At 52.8% G+C, this 18,274-nt stretch overlaps 2 protein-coding genes across 2 annotated transcripts in view; one reads left to right on the top strand and one right to left on the bottom strand.

Annotated features, from left to right (window-relative positions):
- Positions 1–368: 368 nt before the first annotated feature.
- On the bottom strand, positions 369–1,151 carry IUM83_01268 (uncharacterized protein; the record flags this gene model as incomplete). Its single annotated transcript, XM_067925110.1, has 3 exons — positions 369–830; positions 892–1,011; positions 1,071–1,151. The coding sequence occupies 3 exons, from the start codon at positions 1,149–1,151 to the stop codon at positions 369–371; spliced, it is 663 nt and encodes a 220-aa protein (XP_067797144.1).
- A 1,555-nt stretch (positions 1,152–2,706) lies between these two features.
- The window catches only part of IUM83_01267 (TKL protein kinase), a gene marked incomplete at both ends in the record, with an annotated part of 35,585 nt that continues 20,017 nt past the window's right edge, over positions 2,707–18,274 (top strand). The window contains one exon of the mRNA XM_067925109.1: positions 2,707–3,691. Within this exon, the coding sequence (XP_067797147.1) occupies positions 2,707–3,691 (985 nt within the window). The remainder of the gene's footprint in view (positions 3,692–18,274) is intronic.

Below are 18,274 nucleotides of genomic sequence, written 5' to 3'. Positions count from 1 at the left end.
CTGGAGATGTGCAAGAATCAAATTTTCGAGCCGAACTTTTGATTATGGGACGCGAGTCGCATATTTGGATCAAGCTACGTTTTGGATTAGTAGATTCTCATTGGTAGATCAGGATAGAATTAGGATCTGAGATTGATAGACTTTAGGATGGGACCTGGATACTTGTTTGCGTGTCCAGGTCGCCAAGAACTACTGGTTGTGCGGCGGCAATGAGCCGACGCCAAACTAACGATTCAATCAATCACTTTTCAACTTCCAATCTTCCTCTCAAGTGTTCGACGGGCGCCCAGCACTGCGCCCTCAAGCTTCGGGTCTTCGCATCGGTTTGTGTGACATACAGTGGATAATCTCTACTCTTCCTTCTCCAGCTACCGTTGCAGCAGGTGATGTTGCAGTTCCTGGAAACGGCGTGTTTCTTGCAGCTGCACTTGAAAAGCGCTGATTTGATGCTCCATCGCTGCGGCGAGAGCTCGAAAGTTCTCATCGCTTGCAGGGCGACAGTCCATAGCCGTAGCAATAGCCGTCATACCCATTTCCATCGCATGGGCTAGCTGTGCAACAGGTGCAACCTTACCATGACCTCTCGCGTTGTCGGTGGTATCGCTACTCTCCTCTGAGCTCTTCTCGTCCAAGCTTTCCGCTTCCATGTCGTCGTTCGTGTCCGCGAGGACATCACCGCTTAGCCCTTCTTTAGATGAAAAAACATCACTGAGAATAGTCCAAAGCTGATCGTCAATCTCTTTTAATACGGAGGCATTGTTGCCTGTCTTCTTCATTTCGCGTTTCTGTTCCTGGTAGAGGCACTTAAGCTTACTGTACTTCTGAGAAACCTGTATAAAAAACAAGTTCATAATCGATTAGCTTAGTAGTACATTGTCAGCATTCCATTACCTTGTCTTGTGTTATGACCACTCCCAATGTCTGCGAGAGAACACTGGCGAAGAACTGCCATGCCATGGCTGTCTTGATCTTTGTATCGGCCGAGTCAATTCGGTTCTTAACTTCGCCATTCTTAAAACGAAGTCGCAGGAGCTCTGCAATCATTGCATTGCTCCACTTCATTCTCTTACCTGCTTTTCCTTTTCCTTCACGGTGTACGCCTTTGCCTGGCTCATTCCTGCAGCATGATCCTCCTGTGCTGCCATCTTCATGGACACAGAGTCTAATGACTTCACCTCCTTCTTCTTAAGTGTCGTGCTTTCGTTTTCGATAGTGCCAACATCCTCACCGACAACCGCGGTCGGCGCCTTTTCTTCGATCGGCTCACTGTGAGCAGCTTGTCCGTGCACTGCAGCTCCTAAATGTACAGCACGTACACATCTAAGAACGTACAAGACAGATAATCCGGGCGGAGAGCTCGTCGATAGCTGTATTTTACCGTAGTGCACCGTACCTGTCGTTACCGATATGATTTTACCCGAGCGTAGAGTGCTGGTCCCCACAGTGGTTGAGAAAGTTTTTTGTGGTAGCTCAGCTTCGCCTCAATAGTTCACATGATGGAGCAAACACTGGGCTTCCATCGGCTCTGCGGGAGTGAAGGGGTTCGAGCGCAGCGAGCTGCCCGGCGCGTAGTTTGCGTTGTCCATCGAGAAACGGAATGACAGAGAATGGACCCGCCTGTCTGCAGACCAGTGATTATATCGCCGACTAGCTGAGTGGTTGGTACTCACTTGGACAAGGCAAGGCATTACAAGCTCGCTAGTCTAGCACGGGACGCGAACACCCCAGCAAACCTACCCCCAGTATGGCCAAGAACACGAGCTGACACTTGAACAAGGCCTAATAGCATATGTATCGGTAGTAATACTATTTCATAATACTATTATAATGTAAGAGATATTATCTCTGCCATGTGCCATGTGATGTTATAAGATGGCACCTCTGCCATATTATGGCACATGCCAGTTTCAGGGGTTAACATGGTCTACACTGTACAGCACTCATTTTTTTCCAAACCATGGGGTACCTTTGCTCCAGCATAACATCGAGCGCACTCTAGTTCTCCTCCGCACCTACACCTACGGCTATGGCTGTATGGTATTTTTCTTCTTTTAGTAGAATATAATATAGTAACCATTTGTAGAGCTACAGGTATAGTTCACCGGACAATTCCAAATTGAAAGTCATGATGCGCACCTTAGCTTACCTACGTTGACCATCGTTACTCCCAATGAGCGAGTCCAAGCACCAGCTAATTCTTCATCACAACGACGAAGAGATTGAGCGGATGGGGAAATGTGAGCGGGATATCCGATAAATTCGTTTAAGTAGTTTGATTTTGCTATTAGTAACTATATTTAGTAAAATTGTATTTTTTCTATGCACCCAATTAGTAATATTAATACACTTAGTAAATCAAAATCGACTCCTGAATTCTTAATATTACTTTAGGTATGAAATCGACTGCTGTCGGGCTACAATTGTAATTGTTCAGTATTGGCAACATGGTCCAGTCATGGCTCTGCAATATTACAATTAGAAAATCGATTCTATATTTGTAGCCATATTCTAATTATAATTGTGTACTCCAATTTTCACAATATTTTTATGCAATTTTAATTGACACAACGCTGCCAGCAGTATCCAAACTATGGAATGTCGTCTCGCATTTCTGAACACGCTGTGCACTTGCCAAGCGCAGCATGAGTACTAGCAATGTAAAGGGGTAGTTTTTTCGCGGCCGCAAGAGATGGAGACGTTGACGCTATGAGGGAGATTTCGATGCGTGAAGACATCGACGTGAACGTTGCCGACGACGCTGGCCAGTCTCCGCTCCATTTCGCGTTCGAAGAGGAACAGGTCGACGTAATTTGCCTTCTGATCGAGAATGGTGCAGACCTGGACCTGGCAAGGTTCAATGGGGTGACGCCGCGCTTTCGAGCCGCGGAAATGGGAAACACCGCTATGGTGATGCTGGTTCTGGAAAACGGAGCGGACTTTGACAAGGCCGACGAAGACGGTGATACGCCACTCACCCGAGCTACTACTAAGGGTAACGTAGGGGTTGTACGTCTTCTGCTGGGAAGAGGAGATAACGTGGCCAAGACGAACAAACGTGGCAACACGCCCTTGATGTGCGCAGCTAAGAGCGGCCACAACGAGGTGGCGGAGCTTCTTGTGGCCAATGAGGCGAATGTTGACCGAACCAACCTGTTTGGATCGACCGCCCTTCTCATCGCTGCCAAATATCGCCACCGCGAAATTGTGAAGCAGTCAATTGAGCATGGAGCTGTTGTCGACGTGGCTACGAATGACGGCGTCACTCTTCTCGTTCTTACTGCCGCTGCTGATCACGTCGATGTTGTTCGCTTGCTGCTGGAGAGTGGAACGGATATCACCAAGACTCTTAAGGGAGGCAACACGGCTATACTGGATGCGTCACGGAACGGCCACACCGATACGGTGAAGCTGTTGCTGGAGAACAGTGCTGACATCGAACACAGAAACCAACTCGGATTGGCTTCCCTTCTCGTCACCGCCATTTCAGGACACACTGATACTGTAAACCTGCTGCTGGTCAATGGAGCTATCATTGAACTCCCTGACGACAAAGGATTCACGGCTCTCATCTATGCTGCGGGGCGCAGTCACCTTGATGTTGTGGAGGCATTGGTGAACAATGGAGCTGACATTAAGAAAACCTCCAATGAAGGCTACACCACCCTGATTATTGCAGCGTCCGAAGGAGAAAGTGAAGTTATACAGTTCTTACTGGAGAGGGGGGCTGCTGTCGAGAAAACTGTTGAAGTGCACCGCGAGCATGGTTCGGAACGTGTAAAACGGTTCACCCTGAACCGCCCTAGAACGCTTTCTATTGGCCGATCCTGGGACTGTCTGATTGGTTGGTTCGAGGTAGCAGAAAGTGGTGTTTGCACAAGCCCACGCGGCAGGACAACAAGAAGGACAAGAGGGGAGTAGAGTTTAGAAGGACACGTAGGCCAACTTTGGCAACTTTAATCAACTCACTTCGGCATTTGCCACCAACATTACAAGCATTCCTCAGTAGGTTAACAGCCGCAAGGACGCTCGCCACAAGAACGCACACTGCAAGAACGCTCCGCTCAAGGCATGACGACCAAGCGCGCCGAAGTCATCCTGGGCAGTGGGAACTACTTCCACTGGGAGTATAACATGCGCATGACGCTCGCCGGGAAGGGGCTGCTCGCGCATGTGGAGGTCGTCAAGGCGGAGTACGAGATCGCGGAGGCGTGGCTCCCGAACGATGCTAAGGCACTGGGCATCCTCGCGCACGGTGTGGAGATCCAACACCAGACAAAGATCCGTTCCGTGACACGTGCCATGAAGGCATGGAACACTTTACGCGAGTACTACAACCGTACCATGCTGCACAACCGTGTCGTGATGACGCAGAAGCTGCACGAGTTCAAGATGGAAGCTGGAACGGTTATGGTCGAGCATCTGGACGCTGTCGACGAGTTGATCATCGGTCTGCGGACGCTGGGAGAGCCGATCGATGAAGCGCGGCAGCTGGCGGTATTTGCTGAGCAGCCTTCCGTCAGAGTACGAGCTGATCGCGTCCATCCTTGAGAACGTCAAGGATGTCACGATGAATGACGTGAAGGAGAAGCTGTTGAAGGAGTATGAACGGCTCGAGAAGTAGGATTCAACCACGGAGAAAGCTTTCCGCGCCAACGGGAACGCTGGACGGTTCAAGGGCGGCCGAGGCAACGGTCGAAAGGGGAACGGTCCGAGGAAGAACGGTGGTTTCAAGGGCAAGTGCTTCTAGTGTGACCAAGTGGGCCACATGAAGCGGGACTGCCCGGGCAAGAACGTCGGAGCTTCAAACGACGAAGTGTTCGCCGTGGGTGAAGAACCTTTCGCCGGATTGTTGATCGATAGCGGGGCGTCATCACACATGACCCCACACCGTGGAGAGTTGCTCGACTATTAAGGAACGGATACGGGCATCGAAGCGACGATCGCGGACGGAAAGAGACTTCGGGTCGTCGGAAGAGGAACGGTCAAGCTGACCGGGATGGACGGTAAACACATCAAGATGATGGACGTATTGTACATACCGGGACTCGACAGACGGCTGCTGTCGGTGGGGAAGCTTGCGGAACGCGGTCTGAGCGTGGAATTTCAGCGTTCCTCGTGTGTTATCTGGGGGAAGACCAGCGCAGTCGCGTTGGCAACAAGGTGGACAAGGCGTACGTGCTCGACTGCGAGCAAGAATCGGCACGGTTCGTGGAGTACGCCGGAGCTGACAGTCAGTGGGAGCTTTGACACGCTCGCATGGGACACCTCGGTGAGAACGCTATGGCTGAGACTCAGCGTGCTACGAATGGTTTGCCAACCGTGGGGCGCAGTGTCAAGACTTTGTGCGGTGTATGCATGAAGGGAAAGCAGACTTTGAAACCGTTTCCGTCATGGTCGAAGACGAAGGCATCGCGTGTGTTGGAGCTAGTCCACCCGGATGTGATGGGGCCGATGCGAACGGTCTCCAAGGGAGGTGTGATGTACGTGTTGACGTTCGTGGACGACTACTCGAGGTACGTCGTAGCGTACTTCATGAAGAAGAGCGAGGTGGCCCGTAAGCTGATTGAGTTCAAGGCGTTCTACGAAAACCAGTGGGGAGAACGCTTGAAGTGCCTGCGCTCGGACAATGGAATGGAATTCGTAAACAAGACGGTCACGGAGCTGTGTCGTCGGAACGGTATCATGAACCTGCGAACTGTGCCCTACAGTCCGCAACAGAACGGTGTTGCGGAACGCATGAACCGAACGATCATGGAGAAGGCACGCAGCATGCTGCACTACAAGGGCGTGACGACAGAATGGTGGGCAGAAGCTGTGAGCACGGCGGTGTACCTGATTAACCGTTCCACCAACACGGAACGCTCGGATGTGACGCCGTACGAGGTCGGCGTCAAGGTGAAGACACAATTAGAACACTTGCGTGTGTTTGAGTCGCCAGGGTATGCTCACATTGACGATGCTAAGAGGACGAATCTCGAGTCCAAGAGCTTCAGGTGTGGTTTCCTCGGGTATGCGGAGAACGCTAAGGGATATCGTGTGTATGACATGGATGCGTCCAAGGTCAAGGTATCACGTTCGGTGAAGCTGGACGAGCGCGAGGTGGGCGGAATATATATCACGCACTCGCCGCAGTATGGTTCGGTTATCCATGTAACCAAGGACGGTGATGAACCAACCGTTCCAGTGGAGACGGATCACCAACCCGTCGAAGATGAACCCATGGAAGCGGTTGAAGAGCCCGTCCAAGACATCGAGATGGACGAGGCGGAGTTGGAGCAGGAGGTACTGCGGTTGCCACCGCCAGAACGCTCGGCTACAGGTTTGGAGTTGACTGCGTACCGTCCTCCACCGCAAGCGTTCCAGGACGATCGCTTGGTATTTCACACCGAGCCGGTATGGACGAGGAGATCGCAGGAACCGGTGTCTCTCGTGGGGAACGGTGATAAAGATGATGAGGAACGGAAGTCGGAAGATAGCGATGGACCGCCATCTCCGAAGCGTCCGAGGATCGATGAGGACGGTCTCATCGCGGAAGCAGTCATGGTGTACGCGGCAAGTGTTACGGACGCAACGGATCTTCCAGAAACATACGCACAGGCAATTGCTAGTGTTGAGGCTGCTGCCTGGAGGGATGCAGTGGACGCTGAGTTGCTCTCTCATGGACGGAACGGAACGGGGTCGTTAGTGCCACGTGGAACGGATAAGCGTACCACCGGGAGTCGATGGGTATTCGCAAAGAAGCGTGACGAGGATGGTCGCGTGATTCGGCACAAGGCACGGTTGGTCACGACGGGGTTCAAGCAGAAGTACGGTGTTGACTTCTTCGAGACGTACTCTCCGGTCGCGAATATGAACTCAATTAGGGTCGTTTTGGCTGGATGCGTGGCAGATGGCTACGTGATGGAACAGTTGGACGCGGATACAGCGTTCCTGAACAGTGACCTGACGGACCGTGCGTACATGGAAGTACCACTTGGAATTGACAACAGTGATAACAACGTATGCGTGCTGAACAAAGCTATCTACGGTTTGAAGCAAGCGGCAAGCGCGTGGAATAAGACCATCCATCGTGTGTTTTTGAAGAACGGTTTCACGAGCTGTGGCGCGGATCAGTGTGTCTACGTCAAGCGTTCCAAGTACGGTTACGTCTACGTGTGTTTGTACGTTGACGACATGATAATCGCTGCGAAGACGAGCAATGAGATCCGTGAAGTGATGGATGCGCTGAAGAACGCATTTGAGATGAAGGAGCTGGGTACGGCGAAGTTCATCTTGGGTATGGAGATTGATCACGACAAGACTGCTGGAACGCTCATAATCAAGCAAACGAGGTACATTGATGACGTTGTGGAACGCTTCGGTCAGCAAAACGCTAAGCCTACGGACAACCCATGCCTGTCAGAAACGAGCCTTACGAAGACACAGTCACCTGGAACGGTCAAGGAGCGAGCTGAGATGCGGTCGCGACCGTACTGTTCCATCATCGGGTGTCTGCTGTACGTCATGGCATGCACCAGACCGGACATCGCGTATGTGGTGACGCAGCTATCACTGTTCCTGGAAAACCCCGGTCTGCAGCATTGGGGAGATGTTATTCGTGTGTTACGCTACTTGAAGACAACGCGGGAGCACGGTATTGTGTATGCGTGAGGTGGCTCGTTGGAATCGCCAGGTCGGGGTAGGCTGCCCTAGGCCAAATCCGGCCGCCAACGAGCCATTGTTGCCGGCGCGATGGCCGGAAAGGCTTGTATCGGGCCCATATAGGCCGAGGTTGGTGGATCACTGGATGGAGGGGTTCCACCCGGTTGCAGCCGCGATGGCAACGCCACGGTTGAAGCGTTCACGGACGCCGATTGGGGAAGCAACATTGATGACAGGCGTTCTGTGTCGGGCGTCGTGGTGAGGATCGAGAACGGTCCGGTAGTGTTCAAGTCCAAGTTCCAGAGAACGGTTGCGCTCTGCTCTGCGGAAGCTGAGTACATGGCCTATGCGTTCAAGAGGTGCTCTGGACGCGTACGATGTTAAAGGACATGGACAAGGAGCAAGTGGATGCGACGCAGATGTGGGAGGATAATCATGGTGCGATTGCATTGGCGCAGAACGCTGGGTACCATGCTAGAACGAAGCATGCGGATATTCGACACCACTTTATCTGTAGTGGGCCTACTTTGGCTCACCACTTTAGCTTATACGTCGCGCTACGTGTATGAGGAAGCGTAGGAGTTTATTAATAATTTGAATTAATTATACTTAAATCCACAAGTATAATGTAAATAAAATAAAACACCAAATAGCTAGTTTCAGGTAAAATCAGAACTGTATTGTTTGTAAATTGATCTTCCTCCTAAATCTGCTAAAACTGTTTATCATCTATGAAAGGGGTTGACAGCGACTGGTTGTCAGAGCCCCGCCAATATGCACGTCTCTAATTGGTAGAAAGATGCTGCTTTCTACCAATAGGATCTTTGGGTAGGTGTGGACCACTCATTGTGGTGGCCCACTTCAATGTATCCATTGGTGTGCATTACACCAATGTGAGGAAGTATCTAAAACCTTTAACAGATATTTATCTGTTAAAACCATTAGTGACTAATATCATGCACAAGTGACAGTTGTCACTTGTGACCGTTGTCATGCACAAGTGACTGTTGTCTCTTGTGTGTGTAACCCCGTTACACCATCCCCCCGTTAAGCTTAGACGTGTCGGTCTTGACACGTCAATTAATATTGACTGCTTGTCAATTGTTTGTGCTGGGGGTTTCCGCGCTCATCCGCAATGAGCACGGCCAAGCTGAAGACTGCCGTTGCAACAGAGGGTAAGCTCTCTGTTGCTGAGTACCATGCGCGGCAGGGCAAGGTGCGCCGCTACCACGGGAACAGACAACACAGTGTCTGTGTACGATTCTTCGATGTCGACCGCGTCTGTGCGTTGACATCTATAAGCGAATTTCTGTTGCTTACCGTGATCGGGTAAGCAAGCGCCAAAGCACTTCGAGTCCTTCTCGAAGCGAGGAAAGTATTAGCAACTCCACGCTGTTGCGGTGGAGGCAGGTGTCCGTGCGCCGTGCGCACTGTCCGTCCAGGTGGCGGTGCGCATTAGCAACTGCGACCACAACAGGTATACTATGTGTATACCTGAAAGCTTCAATGGTCTCCGTGCTAATTATCAATCACGCGAGTCGTCAGGCGTTGTAGATTACTGCAGCGCTCGCACTACCTTCTTGCTGGTAGTGCGTGTTGGGTTTCGTATTCCTTCACCATGTCCGGAACGTCTTCCATCAGGACGTTCCGTGGTTCCCACGTGTCGTGGTGGGGAGGGAAACCTCACCAGCGAATGTGAAAACAATCCGGACCTCGGATTGTTTTCCTATGATCGACAATTCGCTGGACGATCCAGCGAATTTCTGTGCGTGCGTCTCGCAGCGGTGGCGGAGGTGGTGGAAACACGCCCCGATGGTCAACGCCATGTTGACCTTCCTCTCGTGTCACTCCACGACCAGGTGACGGTCGTGGAGTACATTCAAAGCGCGGAGGTTGTCGCTCTGTACCATCGTGGCCCGGCTGTGGCGGTCTCCCAGACCGCCTTGAACGTGCCGTTCGGGCTGTAGGTCCGACTGTATTAACTGCTCCAGCGCGTAGTCGCGCTAGTGAGGAGGGTTTCCCCTGCCGAGTCTGTCTCTTCGGGTCAGACGAGCCACTTGGCTCATGGCTTTAACCGCCCGCCAAGGTCTGCGCGGGGCGCAGCCCTGGTTGTCTTGTTCCTTCTTGCCGCGGCTGACACTGTGCACGTGTCAGCGGCTTTTTGCGATGCTGTGTTGCAGTCGTAGATCCTCCCCCACTTAAAGTGGGAGCCGCCACTCCGACTAAACTCGACAGACGGGGATGCCGCATGGCATTCACAAAAAACGGTGTATACCCGGTCGAGGCATGCGCCGAGTTGTTGATGGCAAACTCTGCCATCGATCAGCATTCGCTCCAGTATTGGAACGAGTGAGCGTAGCTCTTCAACATATCGACGAGCACGCGATTCACGCGCTCGGTTTGACCGTCCGTCTGCGGATGATCCGCAGTCGACATTGAAAGCCGGCTCCCAAGAAGTGTAAACACTTCTTGCCACAGGTTCGCTATGAAGCGCGGGTCTCTGTCCGACACGATGTCGGTCGGCATACCATGGTGTTTGAACACCATGTCGACGAACAGACGGGCCGTCTGCTTCGCAGTCACTTCTGCCGGCACCGCAGCAAGATGTACCATCTTGCTGAACCGGTCGACGAAGACCACGACACCGGTATTCCCTCCGCTGTCAGGGGGAAGACCAAAAATGAAGTCCAATGACATGGACTTCCAACACTCCGACGGAGTCGGTAGTGATTGCAATGGAGCCTGCGCAAACGGCGCAGGCTTTACGCGTTGGCACACCTCGCAAGCACGGACGTACTTGCGCACCCACTTGTACTGGTGGTGCCAGTAGAAGTCACGCGTGAGAAGGACGTATGTCTTCTCACGTCCGAGATGTCCCGCAGTCGGGGCATCGTGATACTCGTACATGATCCTAAGGCGCAGGTCATGGTCATTTGGCACGACAACGCGATCCGTGTTGTCGTCGACTGCATTATAAACAAGCAGTCCGTCGTGCACCCGAAAGCGGTGTGCACGCGTTCGAAGGTGCTTGGGCAGCTTCTGACGGGACTTGTCAGAAGGTGTTGTGCCATAGACCAGCAAGAGTTTCGCGTCTGCGTCGTGCGCGTCCGCGGCCTTCACGTCGTCTAACAGAGACGTTGTGGGTGTGCTCGTTCGCATGGCGTCAATAGCATTGACGTCAGCAGCTTCTGCATAACCTGGTGATAACGCGTCGGCCACCACATTCAATCTTCCGGGCTTGTATTCAACCCGGAAGTTATATTCCGCAAATAATGAGAGCCATCTCGACATTCTTTGTGATGTGTGTGGCGACTTCACTGCGGTGCGCAGTGATGCATGGTCGGTGTTGACCACAAATGGTCTACTTCCAAGTAGATACACTTGGAACTTTGCGAGTGCATATTTCATGGCAAGGAGTTCCTTGTCATCTACCGGATAATTACGCTCAGCTGCCTTCAGCTAACGCGACTGGTAATAGACGACACGATCACGGCCCTCGTGATCGTGCTGCATCAACGCACATCCGATCGCGAAGTCGGATGCGTCACATACGACGTGGAATGGACGATCTTGGTCAGCCACTGCCAAGATCGGTGCCTCAGTCAAGCCCCGCTTGACTGCATCGAATGTCTTTTGGCAATCGGTTGTCCAATTCCACACAGCTTTATTCTTAAGAAGCTGTGACAACGGGCGGATCTTGCCCGCGTAATCCTCCACGTACTTGCACAAGTACGTGGCCAAGCCAAGGAACTGCCTCAGTTCCTTGACACTTGAAGGCGTTGGCCATTCATTAACCACTCTGACCTTTTCCGGGTCAGGGCGAACACCATTTTTTTCCCTACGAGACACCCGAGGACGGGTATCTCGCTCGCCCCGAAGATACACTTCTTCAGGTTCGCGTAGAGCTTATGCTTTCGCATAAGCTCAAGTAGCTTCCGGAGATGCACTCGGTGCATCTCAATGTCGGTCTTCCCGCCCACAGCCAGGCTGTGGGTGAACACATCATCGAAGTAGCTCGGTGCGAAGTCGCGCACCGAGCGCAACAAGTGCGTCACGCACCTGTTGAAAGCCGCAGGGGCGTTCTTAAGCCCCTGTGGCATCACTAGCCATTCCCAGAGCATGCAGCTTGGCGTGCTCACTGCCGTGAGAGGGATATCGCTCTCACGCATTAGGATCTGATAGAATCCGTCTCGCAAGTCGAGAGCACTGTAAACGGTGCTCCCGGCCATCGAATCGATGACAACATCTTTTCGCGGTATCGGTGTCTGCGCCGGTACCGTCGCATCGTTCAGCTTGTTGTAGGCATGAACGATGCGCCATCCGCCCTGTGGCGTTTTGACACAGAACGTCGGAGCACTGTGCGGGGACTTTGATTGCGACGACTTTCGAAGAAGCCGTCGATTGCTTTTACTTGCTCTCGCGGCAGTGGCCACTGCCGCGTGACACAGTACTTCGTGCCCGGCATGAGATCAATCTCGTGCTGAATGCCCTTATCCTGCGGAAGCTCCGCAGGAATCTCTTCCGGGAGTACGTCTTTGTACTCCCTCAACAATTCGTAATAGGGACTCGACTTCAGCGAGTCCCAGCCTTGTTCCTCGAAGCGCTCTCGCTTCGTCTTCGCACTGAGCGTGTCTTCACTCTCAGTGGTACTTCCCATGAAGAGCTGTCTCAGCTCTTTGCTCTCGCTCTCCGTTCTTTCGCTGTTCGAAAGAACGCAGACCTGCTCGATGCGTCCATCGTGCAAGTCGCGCGTGAAGCGCTTCCACCTCATGACTGGAAGCGAAGTCAACTCCGACGCCCATATCGGAGGATTAGCGAGTCCCATTTCCTGATACTGGAATCCAGTATCGGTACGCGTCAAGACGTTCAGCGTCTCGATGCCCGGCGTCACTGCCTCTGTCTGCGTCTCGGTCCCGGACCGAGACTTGCGCAGCGTTCTGCGCCGTCTTTTTGTTGTGCGGAGCCCGGTTCCGCACGGTGGTTCTTCTGGTCCAGGCCCAGTCATGGACGGTTGTTCGCCGGCGGACCCTGTCCGCGGGCGCGTGATACCAAGCCCGGCTTGATCGCATGGCGCTTCGTCGTGCAGCCCGGCTGCACGACAGCATACAAATTGCGTCAGTACGGGACGTTTGCAACCGTCCGTACTGTTTGCAGCGTCAACTCCCGGAGTTGCCTCGCTTTCGTCACCTCGACGCCAGTTATTGGCGGAGCCCCTCATCACCAAGGGTGCGTCGACTCCCGGAGTCGACGCGTCTTCGTCGACCTGACCTCTTCGGGTCAGGGACTGTCCCATGCGTACTTGAACGCGAGTGTTGGTTCCCGGAACCAGCACATTTTTTTCTTCCGACGTCGGCAGCACCGCCGACGTGGGTCTCACTTGTGCGCATCCTCGCGCACCCCTTGGGCATTCCGGGGCAGCGGCATTGAGCGCTGTCTCGACTGGCGAGTCGCGCGCACCTGCTGGTGCGTGCGCTGTGGTAACAGGGCCATCGCTCTCTGTTCCGCAGTCGCGACCGAAGCGCACGAGCGTGCGCTTCTTCCAGTCTATCACCGGATCATGCCGTGCAAGCCACGACATGCCCATTACTACGTCGAACTTATCGTCCAGGTCCAAGTGTTCGACGAACACCCGTTGTTTGTACGAGAAGCGCACGTTCACGACGCGGTTCTCGGTCTTCACGATGACACCTGTTGCCAATCGAACTTCCAGAAGACTTCGAGGTACCTTTACCTCCTCGAAGTCAAGACTCGGTAAACTCCGTAGTCGAACAAAGTTGCTCGACGCGCCCGAATCTACCAGAGCGCGAAGTGAGTCGCTCTTCGACGTTACCTTCAAGGTGACCAGGTTCGGCCTGTTATCTTGCTTCTTGCAGCGAGATCTGGTCTCACTGGGGGCTGCAGTCCTCAGTGTCGCGTGCCCAATGTCGGCACGCGTGACTGCATTACCAGTAGGGCGCCCCACGCCTACTGGATGTTCACGTTTTTTGTTTGTTCGCGGCGATGCCCGGCATCGCCACGACGGCCACCATTGTAGTGCACCGGAGCCGTGCACTCTATGGCAAAGTGACCGATCCTTCCACAACGGAAGCATCGCACATTACTTCCGTGCTGCTGGTGACCAGCAGCCGTTGCATTCGAGAGGTCCATTGGTTCCGGACCTCCCGTGTCCACTACCGGGAGCGGTTGCGACCTCAACACGTTCGCATGCAGTTTAGCCTGTCGCAGGCTAAACGCTTCTTGCATTGCGAGAGTAATCGCAGCTTCGAGAGTACTCGGGTACTCTCGGAAGAGATAGGTCTTCACAGGCCCATCGCTCAGTCCCTTCATGAACGTGACGACTTTAGTCGCCTCGTCTATCGGGTTGGTCACGATGATCGAGACCACGTATCGTGCACGCTGCGCGCAAGCATGGACGTCATGCTTACCCTGCTGAAGGTCGAGGAATTCCGCCCTCGACCGGAACTCATTTTGCGGGGGCTCAAACGCTTGTCTGAGCTCCTCTTTGAATATCTCGTACGTGCTAAAGCACGTCGGATCTGAGAGTCGGCGTCCGTACGCCCAACCCCTCGCTCGTCCGCCATGACATGACATGGCGAACGCAACCTTTGACAGTGGGTCGACGATGCGTCGAGCCGCTATGGCTGTGTCGAGTTCGACAAGCCATCGGAGGAGAGGCTCGCCCTCTCGTCCCACGTAATTGCTTACGCTCAATTTCAATGATTGAGCACGCGGTGTCGTCCCTGACGACGCCGACACTGAGGAAGCAACATCACGCTGCTCCTTCATGATGAATCCTAGAGCAACACCATGTTGCTCCGTCGGCGATAGCGTACGCAGCATTGTAGCTATCGCCGCTTCTCCAATGACTGTTGACAGTCGTTGGAGGGCCTCCCACTCTGGGTCAGACAGGTGGGGGCAGTCCGCGCGTGCAATATGCGTTGCAGGCGTATTTGAGCTCTCCATGGGCACCTCCGTGCTCATGGGGTTCTCGGCTCCGCGTTCGTACTCCTCGTACGAACGTCAAGCAGTCGGTCGTTGGACGGACTACAAAGTGCTACCAGGTGTAGTGGGTCTAACTTGACTCACTACTTTTGCTTACACGTAGCGCTACGCGTATGAGGAAGCGTAGGAATTTGTTAATAATTTGAATTAATTATACTTGAATCCACAAGTATAAATAAAATAAAACACCAAATAGCTAGTTTAAGGTAAAATGAGAACTGTATTGTTTGTAAATTGATCTTCCTCCTAAATCTGCTAAAACTGTTTATCATCTATGAAAGGGGTTGACAGCGGCTGGCTGTCAGAGCCCCGCTAATATGCACGTCTCAAATTGGTAGAAAACAGCATCTTTCTACCAACTAGCCGATCGCCGCCGCTTCGCGGCGGTGGGTGTGTGGTTAGTTACAGGCGGTTACGTTCACTGTTCCAGCTCGCTCCACTATTTGTCATGGCCCCCTCCGCATCGCTCCAGTGGGTGTACCATTCGTCCCAACCCGTTGCGTTCGCCGTACCAGCTCGCTCCACTACTTGGCCTACTATTGCTCCCAACCTGTTACACTACTTAACATCCCGCTCGTTGCAACCCGTTACGCTCTGTGCCAGCTCACTCTACTACTAAACATACTGTTTGTCCTAACCCGTTACGCTTGCTGTACCAGCTCGCTCGACAACGACGTGATTGCGCTCGGTGCTCGAAGGTCCGGCGTGCTTGAAGGTCCTGCAGGACGCTCTCGAAGATTCGACTTGTTTGAAGGTCCGGGCGTACTTGAACGACCATTTATCGCAACCCGTTACGCTCGATCTGCCAGCTCGCTCCACTACTTGCCATACCGTTGCTCGCAACCTGTTACGCTCGCTGTGCCAGCTTGCTTCACTACTTGGCCTACTGTTCGTCCCAACCCGTTACGATTGCTGTACCAGCTCGCTCCACTACTACGCGATCGCGTTCGGTGCTTGAATGTCCAGCATGCTTGAAGGTTCGGCGGGCTTGAAATTCCTGTGTGCTTGAAGGTCCAACGTGCCGGTAGGTCGAGCTTGCTTGAAGGTCCGGTGTGCTTGAAGGTCCGATGTGCTGGAAGGTCGGACGTGATTGAAGGCCCTGGATGGAGTGCTTAAAGGTCCGGGTTTACCCCTGACCAGCGCACGTCTTCTATTTCGCGCGCTGTATCGCGAAATGTGTGTGGCACTCCGAATAGCAATATATTCTAACAGAGAGAGTTTTGCCCAATCACAGAGCAGTAATAATATATATGATGTATTTAGCTCAGGCACAGAAGGTCGTCTATTAACTTTAGAGCGTATGTACAGGTTGCTATGCCGCACACACAGCGCACCGTCGTCGCTGTGCGGCGCTCGCGTCCTGTGGGGTTCGCATCGGCGCCCGACGTCCGAACACTTCCTCGTTCCGCGGCGCGCGAAATTCAAAACAGGAAATGTGAGCGCAGAGGCAAAATCGGCCGATCACAGGACGAATAGATATCATGCATGGCTATGCGTTGTAATATCGAGCAAAGATAAGGCAGTCCGGAAGATGGTGAGAAGCCATAGGACAGGCTACTAATGCGCTAATGCAGGGCAGTAAGACGATGCTCTGTGGCAGGCTGATGCCCCAAGGGCGGAATACGACGGACACCAGACAAACACACCGGAGACTCGGTTAGTTGTAGGGGATAGGATCTTTGGGTAGGTGTGGACCACTCAGTGTGGTGGCCCACTTCAATGTATCCATTGGTGTGCCTTACACCAATGTGAGGAAGTATCTAAAACCTTTAACAGATATTTATCTGTTAAACCGTAAGTGACAAATGTCATGCACAAGTGACAGTTGTCATGCACAAGTGACTGTTGTCACTTGTGTGTGTAACCCCGTTACATTATCCGCGAGAACGTGGAACGCGGAACGGTCAAGGTGAACTACATCGACACAAAGCACCAGTTGGTCGACATGTTGACGAAGGCGCTCGGAACGAAGATGCTCAAGTACTTGAGGGGCGCCAGCGGGATAAAGGCGAAGGTCACCGTGTAGTAGCGGTGAGTGGGAGTGTTGAAGTGCTCCGCTAGCATGGTTCGGAACGTGTAAAACGGTTCACCCTGGACCGCCCTAGAACGCTTTCTATTGGCCGATCATGGGTCTGTCGGATTGGTTGGTTCGAGGGAGCAGGAAGCGGTGTTTGCACAAGCCCACGCGAAACGACAACAAGAAGGACACGTGGGCCAACTTTGGTAACTTTAATCAACTCGCTTCGGCATTTGTCACCAACACCACAAGTGTTCCTCAATAAAAACCAATAAGGACAAGTGCACAGCTCTCGTTTGTGCGGCTGAGTGGGGTCATCTTGAAGCATTTAAACGTTTGCTAAAGAAAGGAGCTTGCGTCGATCCGCCCACTTGCTCACCTCTAGTTGCTGCTGTCCGTAAAGATGACGCTGGAGTTGTTGAACTCTTACTGAACAACGGAGCAAGTGTTAACAGGCCGGCAGAGGATGGTTTAACACCACTATTGGCCGCTGCTGAGGACGGACATACCGATATCATGCGCGTTCTGATAAGGCATGGATGGAGCTAACATCGATATGACCGATACCGAAGGCTATTCTGATCTCGGCTATGCAGCAGAATGGGGCCGTTTAGAAGGTGCTAAGGTGCTACTAGAGAACGGAGCGGACATCAACCCGCCCACACACGAAGGGTGTACTGCTCCGATGCGTGCGTCGTTGTTTGGTCGTATTGACATCGTGAGGCGTTTGCTACAAAAAGGAGCTGATACTGGCAAGTTCGACAACGAAGGGCACACTGCTCTAGCTTATACTAGGGAAAGTGGTCACGCTGACGTTGTAACCTCTCTTCTGGATAATAGAGCCAACATTGACATTGGATAAAATGATGGCTCTACACCTCTCGCGGTCGCAATAATGTTCGGTCATAATGACGCAGCCGTCGCTCTCATTAATCACAGCGCCAATGTGAATTTGCCAAACTCGTATGGGCGAACTCCATTGATACTGGCAGCTCAAAACGAGCGTATGGAGACCATGGAGCAACTGCTGAAAACCGGCGCTGATGTTAATGCTAAGGCTGAAAACGAAGATTGCGCACTTCACGTCCTTGCAAGAAAGGGAAATGCGAAGTGTGTATTATGGCTACTGGATCATGGCGCAGCTGTCGACATACCAGGAAACAACAGATGCTCAGCTCTCGAATTTGCTGTTGCGCCTGGTCACATAGAGGTAGTCCAGCTATTAATCTCGCGTGGGGCGAACGTGAATTGCCGAGATAATGACGGGGATACTGCACTCTGTCGAGCCATTTACCAGAATCAATCCGAGGTGGCACGCTTTCTGCTGAATCACGGCGAAAATGTAAACGCAGAAAACGGCGTTGGGTGGACACCTTGATTGCTGCAGCCCAACGAGGCCAAATGGAGATTGCAAGTTTTTTGCTTGTAGAGGGCGCCGCGATAGACTCAAAATCGAGCGATGGGCGTACGGCACTTTTTCTTGCGGCGGAAGAAGGTCATTTCGACGTCGTTCGTGCTCTCTTGGATAATGGTGCCGCCATAAATATTGTTGACGCAGAGAACCAGACCCCATTGATGAAAGCCGCATACAGGGGTCACGTAGAAATGATTGAG

This window comes from Phytophthora cinnamomi (genome assembly GCF_018691715.1).
Source record: "Phytophthora cinnamomi strain GKB4 chromosome Unknown Contig14, whole genome shotgun sequence".
Lineage (NCBI taxonomy): Eukaryota > Oomycota > Peronosporomycetes > Peronosporales > Peronosporaceae > Phytophthora > Phytophthora cinnamomi.
Note: the sequence above shows the minus strand (reverse complement) of the source record. Positions and strands in the feature narration are given on the sequence as shown.